The sequence below is a fragment of the Hibiscus syriacus genome, unplaced genomic scaffold, assembly GCF_006381635.1.
Source record: "Hibiscus syriacus cultivar Baekdansim isolate YM2019G1 unplaced genomic scaffold, ASM638163v2 tig00110372_pilon, whole genome shotgun sequence".
Lineage (NCBI taxonomy): Eukaryota > Viridiplantae > Streptophyta > Magnoliopsida > Malvales > Malvaceae > Hibiscus > Hibiscus syriacus.
In genome coordinates this window covers 373,660-392,132 of record NW_024062709.1, presented here as the reverse complement: position 1 = coordinate 392,132, position 18,473 = coordinate 373,660, and the positions used below count along the sequence as shown (strand labels likewise).

General features: G+C 34.3%; 3 protein-coding genes across 4 annotated transcripts; 1 reads left to right on the top strand and 2 right to left on the bottom strand.

Annotated features, from left to right (window-relative positions):
* Positions 1-888: 888 nt before the first annotated feature.
* On the bottom strand, positions 889-2,501 carry LOC120121454 (basic leucine zipper 61-like). The gene is made up of 4 exons (XM_039140806.1): positions 1,918-2,501; positions 1,749-1,839; positions 1,544-1,670; positions 889-1,145 (listed from the first exon to the last, which is right to left on the bottom strand). Exons 1-4 carry the CDS (start codon positions 2,499-2,501, stop codon positions 964-966), a joined length of 984 nt encoding a protein of 327 aa, XP_038996737.1. The 3' UTR covers positions 889-963.
* Positions 2,502-9,857: 7,356 nt separating this feature from the next.
* Positions 9,858-11,744, top strand: LOC120121413 (ras-related protein RABA1f-like). The gene is made up of 2 exons (XM_039140764.1): positions 9,858-10,148; positions 11,207-11,744. Exons 1-2 carry the CDS (start codon positions 9,928-9,930, stop codon positions 11,637-11,639), a joined length of 654 nt encoding a protein of 217 aa, XP_038996695.1. The 5' UTR covers positions 9,858-9,927; the 3' UTR covers positions 11,640-11,744.
* A 205-nt stretch (positions 11,745-11,949) lies between these two features.
* LOC120121411 (probable E3 ubiquitin-protein ligase ZFP1) lies at positions 11,950-15,949 on the bottom strand. Of its 2 annotated transcripts, none has more exons than XM_039140763.1 (6): positions 15,690-15,949; positions 13,535-14,382; positions 12,990-13,354; positions 12,725-12,823; positions 12,473-12,640; positions 11,950-12,331 (listed from the first exon to the last, which is right to left on the bottom strand). In XM_039140763.1, the coding sequence occupies exons 2-6, from the start codon at positions 14,340-14,342 to the stop codon at positions 12,185-12,187; spliced, it is 1,587 nt and encodes a 528-aa protein (XP_038996694.1). In that variant the 5' UTR covers positions 14,343-14,382; positions 15,690-15,949; the 3' UTR covers positions 11,950-12,184. The 2 variants fall into 2 exon arrangements, with proteins under 2 accessions (XP_038996694.1, XP_038996693.1); XM_039140762.1 differs by having other exon boundaries at positions 11,951-12,331; positions 13,535-14,424.
* Positions 15,950-18,473: the final 2,524 nt, after the last annotated feature.

The following is an 18,473-nucleotide window of genomic DNA, read 5'->3' as shown; positions in this document are numbered from 1 at the left end:
AAGAATATAAAGAATTTGCTGCTCAAGATGAGAATATGCCAATGACTGCTCAAATTGCACAAGATGAGGTGTTGAGTAAAACTTCAAATGGTACACATGCATGGTCATAAACCCTACCATCAAATTTCTCGAGTGTTGTTCTAACAACTCAATAAGCACTAATCTTTGGATCAATTTCAACTCTTGATAAATAATGTATGTCATGTGCATCAAATATATAATTATATAAATTTATTATAATTATTTTATATTTTTCATTTGATTAGAAAAATAAATCTATCATATTTAATTTAAATTAAATTAAATTATAGATAGTATAAACAATAAAGATCAAAGGTGTAATTATATAAATTTACTTAACTTCATAATTTATATTTTTATTGATTATTAATAATAAATATTTTGATTAATATCATTTAAATAATTAAATAATTAAATAATTCAATCACTATAATTAATAAATCAATGATTAAATTAAAACTTTCATCATAATTTATTGAGTATTCACATAGTTTACCTAAAAGAAATTGTCACCAGTCACTTGTCAATTTCTTTTTTGTCAAGAATCTTGTTGTGGGATGTAATTTACCAATTCTATATTTTCTAAACAAATTAATAAACTAAAAGAAGCTAAAAAAACCCCAACAGTCCAACCTTTTCTCTTCTTTAAGACAAACAATCAGACATTAAGCATCAGTTGTCTCTGACAATACGAACTCTTTTCATCAATCCAAAACAACCCCACCCTTTAAAATCCCCACAATGTCTTGTCTCCCATTTAATTACAATTTTTAAACCCCCCCCCCCACCCCCCATTTTCATCATCATAAATTTTAAAAAATAATAATAAACAAAGCAAATACCCACCCCCCAACCCCAACCAAAAAAAACATAAAAATGTCAATTAGTCAATTTCTTTTTTCATTTTAGACTGCAACTCCTCAAAAGCCTTTCCTTTGATCCCTAGCTCTCTCCTTTCCTTTGATCATGTTGTTGTTCATTATGTGGCGGTGGTGACGACTGTTGTTGCGGTGGTGGTACATGGTGGTTGTTGGTGGCTGTGGTGTTCATGATCTTGAGATTTTGTTGTTGTTGATAGACTTGTCTTAGTCTCTCAATTTCCTTCTTCAATGCTTCTTGATGAGCTGCTCAGAAGGTTTTAAAAACATTTTAAAGTGGGTAAAATGATGGATATTAATAATAACATAAAATATAATTAAATTATTTAATGCCACCTTTTGAATTAAAACTAAAATAAACAGTTCAAATGATTTCAAATCTTGAATTAAATATTCAACACCTTTTATGTATATTATTTTTTATATTATCAATGAATAAAATATATATCATAATACAAAAAATAAAGATAAATAAGTTTAATTTTAAATTTTCTAATGATATAGCATTGTTTGATTCATCAATTATTTTATACAAATATTATATTAATTAAGCTTACTATAAATCTAGAATATGCATGTGAAAGATCTGGAGAGGTAAATAAAAAATAGTTTAATTATAACATTAGTTAATTAACAAGTGTTACCATCTTTGAAAATTTTATCTTGAGCCAAAGCAGCAATCCTTTGTTTCAAAGCACCGTTGTCAACATTGAGAATCAATCGCTGATGATCCAAGAATGCAACCCTTGGTGATAATGCTGATACTTCAGTCTTCAATTTCCATGAAAAAAGAACAAATTCAAAAACTTGAAGTAAATTATATTTGTATGTATATGTATATATATATACCTGTAATGTTGCAACGCTTCTTTCAAGCTGTGAAATATATTGAAGCTTTCTCACTCTTGATCTTTGAGCCGATTGCCGGTTCGCTAGAATTCTGATCATCAAGATTGAGATTTTTTAACCTCTTTAATACAATGGGTTTCTATTATAGATGTATAGATTGATAGATTACCTCTTAACCCTTTTGGGATCAACGATGGAATCGCCATTGGAGGATGGTGGAGCTTGAGCACCTTCTGCAGCGGAGAATTTACCTGAGCTCTCGACCTCGCCTGGTTCGTTTTTGGGTAGTTGCAGATCCATCGACGGTGTTGGTTTCTCGTCATTGTTGCTATTTTGATCCGACGGCGTCGAAGGGTTCGACGAAGGTAGCGTAGGCACCGCCACTGTCATGGTGACCGGGATATCATCGGAGAACAAGGACATGAGCTGGTCATCGTCGAGACGATCGAACATATTCGTTTCTTTCGTGGAGGTGGTGGTCATCATCATGGCATTGGAGTCCCTGCATTCATCCACCACCAACGGTTGCTCGATGAAGGCTATGGAGTCGCTCATGGAACGTCGGTGAGCACCGCGACGTGCGGACGAGAAGTCGAGGAACTCGTCCACCCACGAGGCTTGGTTCTGCTGGTGGATTGAACCGTTCATCGTCATGGTGGTGGAAAACAAGTTTGCCATTGCGGGCATCTTGTCTTGAGGAAAAGGCCAATTTGGGGTGATGTGGGGTGGTATTTTGGGTGGTAATTCAGCCATTCTAAAGCTAATCCTTCAAAAACCAACACTCACCAAATTTATATAAATATCCGAACCCAACCTAATCTTAATCAATGAAAACCACCCAACTAACCATAAAAATATTTTTTTTTTAAAAATTAAATAAAAAAACCCAACACAACAATATGGTTCAAAATCTCATTTGTCCGTAAAAGAATATGAGAGGACGACACTTAAACGCAAAATCTAGTTATTGGCTGTGCAATTTATCCTATTTTTATAATTAATGAAAAATATGAATATCTAAATAAATGAAAAAAATGGCACAGGGAGGGAAGTCACGGGTAGGGATCAGGGACAGCTAACAACAGCTTTGGGGGGAGAGGAGCTTTCCTTCCACAGCCAAAGTTGTAGTGGGGGTTTTAATAAGCGGAGGAATCATCAATCCCATGTGCCCGATGTGACCTCTCTTTGTAATATTTTGTTTTGTTGTTCCGATTATCAAGATCTCACATTGATTAAATTAGATTAATCCGAATTTTATATTTAATTTTGGTGGATGAATCTTTTAATATAAATTTTCTGCATATATAAAGACTCGAATACAATATTTATTTAAGTTATATCAAGCTATTTACCACTTGAAATGACCCTATTAATAATTCTCATTTCTAAATAGTTCTCCTCTTACCTAATATATTCATATGTATCGATAAGGTTTTAAGTTAATCATAATAAAAAGTAGTTTACAATATATAAAAAGTCTTTAGTTTTAAACACGTCAATGATGCCTCCACTTTGTTCATTTTATGTAATTCAATAAGTTAATTATTAACATCTGAATGCATTAATCGATTAATAACTTATACAATAATATATGAATGTATCGGTCGGTCATGATGTGCTTTGTGCATGCCACATTATTGGTAAAACAAGTATTCAAAGTTGCTAATAAATTTAACATCAAAGAACATGAACGATATATATATATATATATATATATACCTCATTTAATGAGATATTTAATGTTCAGTATGATATATGTATTTTGTCAAAATGTCTGCTTTAGTTACCATTATATGTATTGTTATGATATTTAAATTAATGATATTAGTGAAAGTTATTTTGAATTATCAATTCGTATATTGTTATAGTACATTAATTAGCACTTTAGTCGTTTAATATTCATATGTATTATAAAAATATATAATGATAACACAAGTACCTCATGTAATATCAAAATATACATCTAATATCAAATATTTTACTATTAAAAATATTAAATATTGTAAAAATATAAATATTACATTAAATATTTAATCAAAATACAAGTGACAAATACGACATTACTCTTTTTCACATGTAATATTTAGGTGCAAAACAATAAAAATGTTTCATTAATACTTAAACAAAACCTTTTATTGATTTATTGTCGTTGTAACGAGAAAATTGTAGTATGATATTCGTGGATAGTGGTATGAGCTGTGAAAGAAAGGGGAGTTGTAAGAATCATGCCCCATGTGAAGTGTTTGCAAGAGCCCACAAGTTTATTTGCTTTGTCCCTAAATCACTCACATGGAGGGTAATGTGACCTTTATTTCTTTTTATTTATATCCCCCCCCCCCCCACGCTTCAAATTCCTTTCTAGGCACCTTCCATTTGTTGTGTTTTAATTCTATTTTTTGAAATCAAAATTGTTTAAGAAACATTAATCATGATTAGTTGAAAAGTTTTGTAGACATAATGTAATCATTAGTGAAATTTGAAGTTTAAATCTTATTAAGATGTTAATGAGTATTATTCTATGTTAATTGTACATTTATTCTGTTAAAATTCATATTTTGTTAATTTTTTTAACAATTAAATATTATATTTTCGAAATAATTTTATTATGGAGAGATGAAACCTGAAAATTAAAATCTTACACAAATGCCTTGAAAACATAATTACTTAATTATTTAACATTCTAACCAAAATACCTCGCCAATGTTATTATATAACAAAAGACCAAGAATTGGGATCATAACTTTTAAAATAATCACGTAATATAAAAAAGTAAGTTTCCTGCTTTGGTGAAAATGGATTTGAATGTGCAAACCATGACTAATAAAAAATAGTAGAAGTTCTGTATTATTTTAAAAAAATAATTAATGTAATTTTTGGGACTTGGCTTGTACTCAAGATTGCTGCTGAGCTTGGAGGAGCTTGCTTCGTCTTCTGGGGAGGGCTCCTAGTATTCAAGTGTTGTTTGGTCCTGCCTTCTCATCTACTCGTGTGAACTTGGAGTGTGGTGAGAGAGCCCCGTGACAAGGTCCCTTGGGATAAGCTTGTGTGGCACTCGAATCATATTCCTAAGTGTTCTACCATTGCTTGGATGGCCACACTGGATAGGCTTCCTACAAAGTCTAGGCTTATCTCGTTCGGAATGGTTGTTGATAATGTTTGTGTGGATAGGTTTCCTACAAAGTATATGTAACACCATAGATTAGTACGACACAGTCGCCGATTTAGGATGTCACACAGAACCATCAAAGTGGTTGACCAACTTTTTTCTTACTTTCTTTTACTTTAAAACAACCATTTTCAAATCCATTTTATACGTAAACATTCATAAAATAATGCAAGTTAAAACTTCATATTGAGGAGCTCCCAAAATAAATATTTACACAAAATATTACAGACCGACTATTAATAAAAGTTACAACCCAACTGAAACAACAGGGTTTATAAAATATACATGTCCTTCAAAAACTGCTGAGACGTACTCTGGATCTGCACTGGGTCTGGACATGATCTATCTACAGCTCCTCGAACTCTCGATCTAATGACCTATCCACGGAAAACAATCTGAAGGTTGAGCTAACTAGCTTAGCGCCACACTAACAACTAAAACATAAAAAGTTAATCACTGAAATGCTCAAGTTATCTCGTCTACTTCTATCTGGTCTACTATTATTTGGTCTATTGTTATCTGTTTCATTGTTATCTGGTATATTGTTATTTGGTCTACTGTTATCTATTTTGTTGTTATCCGATCACTGTTATATGTTCTATTGTTATCTGGTCTATTGTTATTTGGTCTACTGTTATCTGTTCTGTTGTGCTTTAGCGGTGCTCCTAAGGGTTCTGCAACTAGGAGCTCACACACCCCTCTAATCTACCGGGAATGTGGCCCCCGGAATCTCTGCTCCAGACACCATACTCTCGACTAGCCCACTCCTTGAGTGTCAGACCTTACACCCAAACTAGTTAGCTTTATGTGTCTTGCGCACTACCTAAGGATATCAAGACTAATTCTATGCTTTCGTCTCTGTTATCTTTTCTAAATGAGCTCAAGTGTCTTGGTCGTTTCCCGAGCATTCAAACAAGGCTAGTATTATTTGATCTTACTCTATTCTTATTTCTACATTTGAATTAAACTTTCTTATCGTTCTCACTTGTAGTCTTATTTGATGATATAATGAAGTGTTGGGGTACCTCGAGTCTAATTACCTCAAAAATGACCTTTTTGCCTAAAATAGACTGAAAGTATTAATACTAGCCCAAGAATATCGATACTCCTGCAAAAAATTTGATACTTTATATAAGTACCGATACTTTTAAACATTATGTTCTGCCCAATTTCGAAACTTTCTGGGAGTTTCAAAACTTTGACCCAAAGTTTCGATACTCTCTCCTAGAAACTCACGAATTTGCCCAAAATAAAGAACAAGTATCGATACTATCCCCCATAATATCGATACTCTACCTGCAGAAGTAATAAAACAAGAACGAAAACTCTATTTCTCAATCCTAAAGACCTTAGTGAGGTCCCCAAATATGCTTAAAGTTTTATTTGATCAACAGGGGTCATAATAGATGCTTATTAACATGCTTATACCATCAAATGAACAATCTACCATGAAAATTGCTAAACATGCTTTAAACTTAACTTTCTAACACATCTTATCTTTCCATGATCTACACTTGGTATGAGAATGCTATAAGTGTGTTACCTTATTGCCTTGACTATTAAAACACCTTTTGAATCAACTAGGATTCACCTTATCCTTACCTTTAGCCCTTGAACGTTCCCCCACCTCTTTAGCTAAACAAAGGTAAGAAAAGGGGTTACTAAACCAACTAAACTCTTGGATTAAAGCTTGAGGTACCCTAGATAACTCAAATACACTATAACCAAACTTGGATTCATGGGTCCTCCTCATGCCTCCATAAACCCATTTTGAAAACTAATTCTAAAACTTACAAAATGGAGCTTAAAAAGCTTAAAGGATGGAGAGAAACATTCTTACCTTGGCTAAACAAATCTAAGATTGGAATGCTTTAAACTTGGCTCTTGAAAGGAAGAAGAAATGGAAACTAATGGAAGGAAGAGGAAGAAGAGTGGGTGGGATATTAGGGGGTTGATTTACGTGAATTGATATAAAAATAGGGGGAAAGATATCAGCTTTAGCAAAAAGGGTAAACTACACTTTAGGTCTTTCTCCTATTAACTTACTTTTAAAAACACCACTTTCCTAAAGCTATTGAGCTAACCTAAACCCAATACTCTTTCTAATTGATCCAAACTATCTTAGGAAGTCTAATGGGCTCACCTATCGAGTTTCGGGATAACCCGAACTGCTAACCCAGGATTTGGGGTGTTATAGTCTAAGCTTATCTCGTTTGGAATGGTTGTTGATAATGTTTGTGAGTTATGTTCGGTTGAGCAAGAAATGAGAGACCAGTTATTTTTTTACTGTTGTTTTTCAAGGGCTGTTTGGAGGAGTGTGTTGCAGCTCTGTGGCCGGCAGTGTGGTGTATTTGATTGGAATCAAGAGTTAAGGTGGGCTTGCCAGTCTTTGAAATGTAAGTCTTTGCTTTATATTTTGTTGAGAATATCCTGGAATTGTTGCATTGCGAGTATTTGGAGGGAGAGGAATCGAAGACATTTCCGTGGTATTGCTGCTTCTGTGGATTAAAGAGTTGGTGGGTTTGAGGTTGCGAGGGATGAGGGTTAAGTCAGGTGAGGCTGCTAATAGCTCTCTTTGTTTGACTTGGGGTTTGGCTAGCTAGCCTATTTAGATGTGGGTTGCTCTGCCCCTATTGGGGTTTGTAGAGTTTTTGTTTGGGTATTTGGTTGATTTGAGTTGGAATAGAATTGTGCATATTCATCTAAAAAAAATTGGGACCCCCAAATTTCTTTCAACAAAAGACACAGGAAAAGTACCGACGAAATTGAATTAACCAACTATTTGATACATTCAATTAATGTTAGTCTAGATTTTGTGTATGCATCTTATAGATACTATTGTTTAGAAGTAAGATTGCATTGATAATTAATATTATTATAAAATCATTTTTATAATTGATAATTAATATTATTATAAATTATTTTTATTTGAAGGATAAATACATGGATATATATATTTGAAGGGTTAAAATCTTTCTACTATTATTTGTCAAAAAAAGTCATTCTAGTATTCTTGTGGACGAGTTCACTTCCAAGCCAAGGAAGCTGCCTGGGTTGGACATACAGACTATAGAGAATGAACTTCCCCATGATTTTGACATTCTCATCAACATTGTACCTGACGATGGATTCTAGGCTTTTTGGCTTGGGGGAGATCGTGATGAAAATATATATATATATATATATATATATATATGAATTATTAAATTTAAAGTAGATTTCTCGATAATTAAGAGAATTTGGTTATATTATTCAATTATTTGAATAAAATATTAGAATACTCAAATTAACTTCATTTGATAGTAAAAATCAGTGCTAAAAAAATTGATGTTATTCTTTGAGATTTTAGGTTTAAACATAAGGAATACCAGTGGTGTGAGCGTTCAATTTCAAATGATTAAGAGTTGTTTTTTAACAGATATTGCATTATGCTTACACTAAATTAATCAAAAAAAAAGTGTGCTTGAGTTTAGATCTATTTTTTAATAAAAATTATTCATTCTCATTTCAATGATGATAATTGTACAGGATACAACCAGATTATATGTTATAAATTGATTCTTAAACTTTTAAAATAGGCTTAATACTAAAATAAGTGCTTGAGCTATACTTTTTTTTTCTAAATAGGTGCCTAAACTAATTTTAATCTCATTCAGGTGTCTAACGTTACAAACGTTACCCATTTAGGTGTCCAGGCCGTCAACAATGTTAATTTTCCCGTTAAGTAACACATGTCTCAATCTGATGGTTTTGAAATTTAACTTTTTTAAAAATATTACAAATATTACTATATTTATAAAAAAAAAACGAACTTTCCTTATATTATAAAATAGCCCCAAAATCCCAAATCCAAATCTTACTCTGTCGCCTCCGCATTTTCGGCCACGACCACTACCACTGACGTATTCCCTACCATCCTCCTATTCATATGCCGTCGTATTTTCCTTCGATTGGCCGTCGAAATCGCATGGGATCGTGATTTTAATCCTAGGGTTCGAGTGGTTTAAAACGTTGAAATTTAGGTGGAGGCTCATCGACGCCAAAAGGCAACAACCAGTATGGGTTTAAGGGTTGAAATGAAGGTTTTCAAAATTTTGAGTTTATTTCAATATTTGTGTTTTCTGTTTTTTAAAAATATATAATTTTACTTTTTTAAAATTTTAAATAAATTATCAGGTTGTGACACGTGTCATTTAACGGGAAAATTAACATCGTTACCTGTCCAAGCGCCTAAATGGGTAACATTTATAACGTTAGGCACCTGGATGAGACGAAAATTAATTTAGACCCCTATTTGAGAAAATTGATTTAGTTTGAGCACTTATTTTAATATTAAGCCTTTAAAATATTTTATAACAATCTTTACATTATGACTTTTGTTTTAAATTTTAAAATATTCTATATTCACACTAAGACTAATACTATCAATGTTATTATATTTTGGTCATGTTATTAACATTTAATTCTATTGGTTAAAAAATGTATTTATTTTTAAAGACCGTGAGAATTGAATTCGTGAGTTTCTAAATATTTTCTCAGAATATTTAGAAACAAATTGTATTTTAGAAATTCATGGTTAAACTCTTAAAACCTTTTAAAATCAATAGGGTTAACATCACATTAATAAAATGATTAAAATAAATGACACCCATAGTTTTAAAAAAATATATATTAGTATCGTTTTAAAATTTAAAAATTGGTTATAAAATTTGAAGACCAACTTAAATAGAATCCAAATTAGAGCGAAATTGAAAAGTTCTCAGAAATTGGGCCCACACTGAATCCAAATTTCTGACCCGACCGGATCTTTACGCTTAGGTTAGGTCCTAATCCTATCCCATTAATCTAAACCCATTTTTGATTTCTCTATTCTTTTTTGTCAATTTCAAAAAAAAAAAATATTCTCACACCAATGCCATTGCCACCCATCTCTGCTTCTTATTAGAATTTCCTCCCCAAAAATAAACCCAACATTTTTATACAAAATTCCATAAAAGAACCCGGCGACCCGAAATGGCGGCGTATAGAGCGGATGATGACTACGATTATTTGTTCAAGGTGGTGTTGATCGGAGATTCTGGTGTTGGGAAATCGAATTTGTTGTCCAGGTTTACCAGGAACGAGTTTAGCCTTGAATCCAAATCAACAATCGGAGTCGAATTCGCCACCCGAAGCATTCGAGTCGATGATAAGGTCGTTAAGGCACAGATTTGGGATACCGCCGGACAAGAAAGGTACATTAAAAAAAAACTTGTTTTCTATTTTCTTTAATCATTGCTCTTAGTTTAGATTTTTTGATAGCTTTTAGGAAAGTGACGTGTTTCTAGCTGTTGCTGTATTGGATTGGTAGAACTGAATTTATGAGTTTTGTAGCTGAGGAAATATATGTAGATATGAAATTTGAATTTATTGGTTTATTGATTTTAGCATATTCGAAAGACAAATTTCTTCGTTAGCTTTAACCATATTCGGTTTATTTTAGAAAATTAGCATTTGTTAGGTTATAATATACAAAGTCCCACTGTTGGCTTTACTGGTGGATGAGCCACGAAGAATTACAGCCCAAGAATCGAGGAATCCGAACCATAGGTTTGTTGAAAGCCATCTCCTTAGGGTGGGTGGCTGCATGAATCAACTGGGCTAAGCCCCGGTTTCAAGTGACTGTTATTAATTGTAGTAGTTAACCCTTTTCTAGTCTTGAAGGTCTTCACGTTATTGTGAAATTTAGGACGTATTTATAGTGTCTGTTTCAGTTCTGATGAATGACTTATGATCCATAAACGTTGGTGCTTGGACTCGAATGAAAAGCAACTTTACATGCCTTCAGAGCGCATGTTTTTCATTTCATTCTGTCTATGATGCATGAGGGAGAAGGCTTCTGTTGCATACTCGGATGTTTTCCAACCGAGTTTTCTAGGTGCACAGATAATATTCACAGTGGTGTTCCTCTGGGGAAAGGACACCGGAGTGAATTCCCATAATATCATATATTTCAGCAATTGGAAATTTAATTGTAACAGCTTCAGATTTAATTCATTTTTCATATTGGCAGACCTGATGCTTTTCAATTTTAATATAAAACGTGTTGAGAACATGCAGGTCATAAAATGGAATTTCTGTGTAGTTTCTCCATAAATTGATATTTCTTTGGTGGCCGAACGTTTAATAGGCTGTCCAAGTTTTATTATAAAATATTTAGTGAACCGCTGAAGCAGAACATACAACTGCATACTACCGTGGAGTTGTTTTATAAGCTTTTCGAGAATTGATGTCTGTTATTTTATTTTCAAAGGTACCGGGCGATTACAAGTGCATACTACCGTGGAGCTGTTGGTGCGTTACTCGTCTATGATGTCACTCGACATGTCACATTTGAGAATGTTGAGAGATGGTTGAAGGAACTACGAGGTCACACGGATGCCAACATCGTGATTATGCTTGTTGGTAATAAGGCGGACCTGCGGCACTTGCGTGCTGTTACCACTGATGATGCTGAGGCCTTTGCCGAGAGAGAAAATACCTTCTTCATGGAGACATCTGCCCTTGAGACTACAAATGTTGAGAGTGCATTCACCGATGTACTTAAGCAAATATATCGTGTCGCCAGTCGAAAAGCACTTGAAAGAGGGGATGATCCTGCAACATTGCCAAAGGGACAATCCATCAATATCGGAGGCAAGGATGATGTTTCAGCTGTCAAAAATGCCGGCTGCTGTTCTACCTAAATGTTATATGATGTATCCTCCATTTTTCATCTCTTTAAGCACAAGATTTGAGATTGAAATCAAAAGAGAAAAAATCAGCTTCCAAATTTCCCTTCATCGGTGCCTTTAAATTTATTTGAAGTGAATGCTATAAATATTATACAAATTGGAATGTTATTTACTTGCTAGGCCGTGCATACATAATGGATTGGATTTCAGAGTATACACTATACAAAGATATCTGTACAATTGAACAAAATACTGGGTGGAAATGTAACACATTGAACAAAATATTATAGAAAAGTTAAGAGAGTTGGGAGAAGCACATTATATCATAAGCTAACATTGCAGCACGGAACTGCATGATGTGTCTGTACAATTGTTTGATAATTACAAAGCCAACAAATAATGGATTGACTGTCTCTCAGATATCTGCAAGTTCATGTACAAAATACTTGACCAAATTTCAATCTAGAAACATCTAGGAGAGCTTTCCCAGATTTTGATTCTACCAACATCAATCACTTTATGTAGTTTATTACTTTTCCTTGACTGTGACACGTCCATTATACATTCTTGGACCACGTGGTTAAAGCCTCGGATTTGCAGATGGGACATACGTTCTTCACTAACAACCACTTCTTCAAGCAATCTGCATGATAGTTGTGTCCACAATTGAGAGTTCCGATTTTCTCTTCAATCTTGTAATCCTCCTGCAAAAAAAAAAAAAATTTGAAGGAAAATAACGTATACCATTCATCCGATGAAGATGTCTGCTTCAAACTTGAACAAAGAAAGAGATGTGGAGTTCGAGCTTATAGATGCAGCTCTAAGCAGTAAGCACTCTTCATTACCTGGCAAATAATGCAAGAATCAGGTTCCTGGTCGGTGGGTGCTGCTTCTTCCAGATTAATATTTGTAGCAAATGTTGAATAAGCTCTTGTTTTCAATTTACTTGTAATGATTTCCTCGGACAAACCAGTATTCACGTTCCCAATCCGCTCGCCCAGAGCCAACAGTTCCTGTGATCATTTGGAGAATTTCTGAATGATCAGTCGGTAAAAATAAAGTTAAACCACAAGACGGAACATAATATATGAACTTACCTCGAAAGACATGTCCTCTATATCCAAGCGCATATCTCTGTGATGATCGACAAAGTCTCCTACTTCATAATATTCTGGGAGCTCCAGTACAGCAACTCCCTGCACCAAATCGATTAAAAGATGTCACCATATCAACAAACAGAAATTTAACAAAAAAATAGAACAGTTGTATACCTATTTCATTTTCCTGATTTCAGAAAAGAAAATGAAGCAACAAACAGAAAATTAACAGATATATAACATTGCAGAAATGATGCGTACTAACATCTGGTGGAATAACTCTCAAGTGAGGAAGATTGCGGTGTCTCACAGATGTCTCAGCTACAACACCACTCTCTCGGTGGGAATGATATATCCTAAAGCCGGTAGGAGGCATTGGTCCCAAATGCCTACGCCCTACCTCCCAACCATCACGTGAAGGATTCATGGCACCTGGTGAAGCGTAACTAGCAGGGAAGCGATGAGGAACTGCTGCTACTTGTGGATGAATGTTAATGTTGTGACCTCTTACTCCTTCGATAGGCGGCGAGGGGTGATGGAAGTTATGGTTCCGAACATCAAGGGGCGAAGATTGAGAAAAGTTTGCGGAACTTCTAAGACTAGTCTCCATAGGTGCAGCCACATTGCTACCTGCACAAGCATAAGACAGTGAAGAGTCAACAGCAATCAATTTCAAGGCAAAACAGATTCATCCATCAACTCGTTTACATGCAGGCTGTTTTCAAAAAAAGAAATATTTAAAATATAACTTATTTTAAAATTGAAATTCTTTAAACAAACTAGGAAAGAATAGAGGAATGCAGAAACTACCATGCCTATAAGGAACCCCAGGAACCTGGGTCCAAGCTGGGGCACCTACATCTGTTATTGTTGGCTGAAAAGTCTGACCGATGTAATTTCCTTGGAAAACATGGTTAGCACTATGCATCAAAATGGGATCCACAGCAGTTGCCCCTAATCTGTTCCTAACACTTCTTTGGGATCCAGCTTCTCTAATCGGTGGAGGCTCATTCCCCCAATACCGAGGAAAGGTGAAGGGTTCCACATCCATTGTGCTAACTCCATCAGGATGTCTAGCATTTAAAGGTGTACCTGCGGAACTAGAGCTTGAGGAAACATTAAAATGCTGAAAATTTCCTGGGATTCCTTCAGAATTCTTTCTTTTATACGAACTTCTAACATTATCCATTAAGTGGCAACCCCTAGCATATTCATCTGCTGAAACTCCTAGCAGGCCATAGTTGCTTGAAGATGGCATCTGGTCTGTACGTGCATGATTTACAGGAGTACTTGACGAAGGGATAACCACATAGGGAAAGTAATAGTTGGATGCACTTCCAATACCAAGATCAAGATTAGGGGAATGATTATGATGCTGAACACCGGGGTACTGGGGAATCCCATGGAACATACCATTGTCATAATGCTTCGATAAGGGATGAGTATCAAGAGTGGTTGTGTTCCCTGGAGCTGTGATTCTCATCTGCATATCAGGTGGAGGATAATTAGGTCTTCCACCCAAAATGATGCAGGCCTCCTGATGAGGATATCCCTGGTCTTGCTGATCCATTTCTAAATCTATCATCTGGCTAGGGCATAGCATATTTCTTTGACCCATGGTGTTCCAAATTCCAATAAATTATAGCTACAAACCGTCACTGCTTTGAAGTACGAGAAAGAAAATTTAGCACATACTCAACCTAAATCCAAAAACAATGAAATGACACTTTAGCGCATACTCACGTAGATCCAAAAACAATGAAATGAAACTTTAGCACTTACTCAACCTAAATCCGAAAACAATGAAATGAAACTTTAGCACATACTTTACCTAAATCCAAAATCGAAACAAGAATCTTCTTTATCCATCTTAAAAGAAACACATGATTTGCAAAGTATTACTTGTTCATCAAACCTTTTCATCTATTTATTTGGAGTTTATAATACGCTCTTGTTTCACTAGAAACATAATATTTAGAACAAAGTCAGCCTAAATCCAAAAGCAGGACAAGTATCTTCTTTACCCATCTTAATGCTGAGATACACGACATGCAAAGTATTACTTGCTGATGCTGATCAAACTTTCTCCTCTGTTTATATGGAATTTATAATACGAATTTATAATACGCATCTATTTCACTAGAAACATAAATCATTTCCTTCCACAAAAGGAAAAGAAGCAAACATACAAAGAACATTTAACAAACCCATTTTTAAATTGCAGCACTGACAAACAAAAAAAGAAAAAAACACTTGACATAGTATCCCGGACGGTAGGACCAATGCAGGGATCCTAAAAAGTATACTAATCATTGTGCTGTCATATAACCAAGCCTAAAATGGATTGCCAAGATGAAGAACTATTTTTTCCATTACTAAAATCGAGCTTGAATGGATTAAGTTCTGTAGAAGCAAGCATATCCTTAAAACAAAAGCCTCTTATGATTTTTGACATATCTACCCAATTCTGAAAAGTTCAACATGCAAATCATCCCAATGATCAAACCTTAAATTTTCCCCTAAAAGAATAGGAAGAAAATATCAACTGTCAAAATAGGCAATTAAAATAGCAACCTAAAATCAAAAGCTTTCAATCAACAGTATCACACGTATCAAACTCTAGAGTGGAGAAATTTCCAGTATTTTACCCTATTGTATAACTACATTAAAGTTGTTGATAAGATGATATCATAACTATCTATTAATCTTCTAAAAATATATTTCAACTTTTTTCATCATAATATTTCCAATCCTAAAGAGCCTTCTTTGGTTATAACTTCGAATAAACCCAAAACATGATTTTTTAAAAATATACAAAAATTCTAATTTCACACAAATTTGTGGAATTGCTAAATGTGCATTATTTATCGAGCAATTAAAAATCTAAATTTTTTAACAACATGCAAATTCAAATTAAACAGAGAAGACGAGAAAAAAAATATGTTTTTTTCTTTCTTTGCCGTACCTTACAATCATATGAGCAAAATCACAGCCCAGAAGCAGAAAATCCTGGACAAAAATAAAAAACCTAAATCAAACATAAAGAAAAAAAGCTTTCGTTACTTTTTCGTGCATTAATCAAAATTCACGAAATGTAAAAAATCTTGGAGAAGAAAGAAATAAAAGACTAGCCGTATCGAAGCGAAATTAAGAAAGAAATAGAGGGAGAGATCGAGAGATCTGAGAAAAATATTGTTTAGCACATAACATAAAAAAGAGAACACATTTAATAGATAGAGAGAAATGAGAGGAAGAGCCAGACGGGACAAGATGACAAAGACATCTCCACTTTTATAAACAGGGTCCTTTCTTTTCTTTTTTCCTTTTCATTTAATTTTAGATAAATTATTGTTAGTGAGAGTTTAACAAAAATATAGGCATTTTTACCTAAAAACCACCCAACCATTAAATAAATATCTCTCAGGCACCTATCGCCCTAATTTTATCAATCTAACATTCTTTGTGACGTCGTGACAAAAAAGCGTGGATCACCATATGTGTCTTCTTGGGTTTCGTTCGAGCGGGCACCATATAGGGGTAAAGCGCGGATCACCATCCACGCCTTCCTAGGATTCTGACACGCTACGAAAGTACAGATCACCATCTGTACCTTCCAAAATTACCCCCAAACGTCCACCTTAATTACCCCTCTCCTATAAATACCCTCTCATACAACTCTCAAATCACACCAAAACGAAAATAGTTTCTTCTTATAACTCATTCTAACAAAACTCAAGTATGTTATGTTATTATTCTTAGAATGTAAAATTATTGTTATTATATTACAATTATTAAATAGTTAATTATTTTATTGTATTTTACTCCCTATTTTTTTTTTATGTTTTGTAGTTATAAAATGGAAGGCATATTGTTGCGTTTCGATAAGAATCATATCACGAGTCATTTTGTCGATATGGTAACAATTTATTTAATTTGTATTAGTTTTATTATTGTGTTATGTTAATTATTGCGAATATTTTATTTATTTATTTATTTAGTATTAGTTTATATTTTAATTTGTATACTATTTATTTAATTAAGAGAATGATCGTATATTAGACTCATTTTGTCGATACGGTAACAATTTATTTAATTTGCATTAGTTTTATTATTGTGTTATGTTAATTATTGCGAATATTTTATTTATTTATTTATTTAGTATTAGTTTATATTTTAATTTGTATACTATTTATTTAATTAAGAAAATGATCGTATATTAATGTTAAGTTAGAGATATCAAGTCGTGTCTAGCCGTATTTAGTGGAGGCTGGATTCAGTTGCATAGCTAGATATGAAGGGCATTGCAACCTTGAAAGTAATCTTATTTCTGCACTGGTTGAGAAGTGGAGACTAGAGACACATGTTCCATCTTCCGTGTGAAGAGTGTACGATTACGCTGAAGGATGTTTCCTTGCATCTGGGGCTCCCGGTAGATGGGGATGTAATTTCGGGTGTGACAGATGGTGACTGGCGTTTGTTGTGCGAGGAGTATCTTGGAGATATTCCGCCTGATTTCAATGGTGGTCGAATATCGTTATCATGGTTAACGACATATATTGAACATTTGAGTGAAGATTGTTCCGAGGAACAGGCTAAAAAAGTTACCCGAGCTTGCATATTACGACTGATATGAGGGATCTTGATGCCCGCTAAATCTCGCAACCAAGTTCATTATATGTGGTTGTGTTACCTCACCGATTTTCGAGTTGTTGGGTCATCCAGTTGGGGCTCCGTAGTTTTGGTATCTTTGTATAGAGAAATGTGCCAAGTAATTGATTATCGAAAAAATTATATTGACGGATATCTCATACTTCTGCAGTCATGGGTGTGGTATCGCATTCCCTTTTTATGTCCGGTGGTGAAGAACTCATTAGTCTTCCTGTTATTGCTGAGGTAATTTCAATACTGAGTTCATATATAAATAATTTTTTAGTATATAATAAATATTTTTTATACTGAATAGGTGATCATGTGTAAGGAAAGATCATCGTGATATAATTAAAATATTATTTTGAAAAGAATTATATATATTTATTGTAGTTTCAATGAACTCATTATGCTATTGATGAAATGAGACATTGTATCCCACTTAATATGAGTGGCCTACTACATGTATGGATGGCGGTGGTCCCTCTGATATGTTATGCTATTTTCGAGTGGTATCTGACTAATCGCGTGCTCCGATATTTTGGTTTCGTATAATCTATTCCAGAAGCACATATGAATCTCGACAATTTGCATAACATCGATAGACGAGGAAAAAAAGAAGTCAATTGACTGATGAAACACAACGAGTGGGTGATGATGTGGAAGGATCGACGTGGACGCATTCCCCGTATGGAGCCGATTTATGTGGATCAGTATTCAGTTGTGGATGACTACTACCAGTGGCTTAACATGAACAATAAGAAATTCTTGCTTTTCGAGGAAGTACGAGCGCAGAGCATTCATCGGCGTCGAGAAAGACATCCACCGTCACAATCGTATCGTCCCTGATTCATGGATGGAGAGTAGACACTTTCAGTTCATCTTCAGCTGCAATACCGAAATTGTCACAACAATCACCGTCTACACTGGGTTACATTTTGTAGTCATTCCAGATGGGGATACATATATTTTAGATGACTCCACAGTTGTTTCAGATGCCACTACCTCCATTTCAGATGCCACAACAGCAGGTTTCGATGCCATCACCATAGGGTTTTATGACCCCTCTAGGCGGATATTACAATTCCATGCTTGTAGATCC

Coding starts and splice junctions, on each gene's coding strand:
- LOC120121454 (XM_039140806.1), bottom strand. CDS start 2,501: ATGGCTGAATTACCACCCAAAATACCACCCCACATCACCCCAAATTGG. Junction 1,840..1,917: donor GATCCCAAAAGGGTTAAGAG/GTAATCTATCAA, acceptor CTTGATGATCAG/AATTCTAGCGAACCGGCAAT. Junction 1,146..1,543: donor AGATAAAATTTTCAAAGATG/GTAACACTTGTT, acceptor CCTTCTGAGCAG/CTCATCAAGAAGCATTGAAG.
- LOC120121413 (XM_039140764.1), top strand. CDS start 9,928: ATGGCGGCGTATAGAGCGGATGATGACTACGATTATTTGTTCAAGGTG. Junction 10,149..11,206: donor GATACCGCCGGACAAGAAAG/GTACATTAAAAA, acceptor TTATTTTCAAAG/GTACCGGGCGATTACAAGTG.
- LOC120121411 (XM_039140763.1), bottom strand. CDS start 14,342: ATGGGTCAAAGAAATATGCTATGCCCTAGCCAGATGATAGATTTAGAA. Junction 12,641..12,724: donor TAGAGGACATGTCTTTCGAG/GTAAGTTCATAT, acceptor AAATGATCACAG/GAACTGTTGGCTCTGGGCGA. Junction 12,332..12,472: donor ATTCTTGCATTATTTGCCAG/GTAATGAAGAGT, acceptor TTTTTTTTGCAG/GAGGATTACAAGATTGAAGA.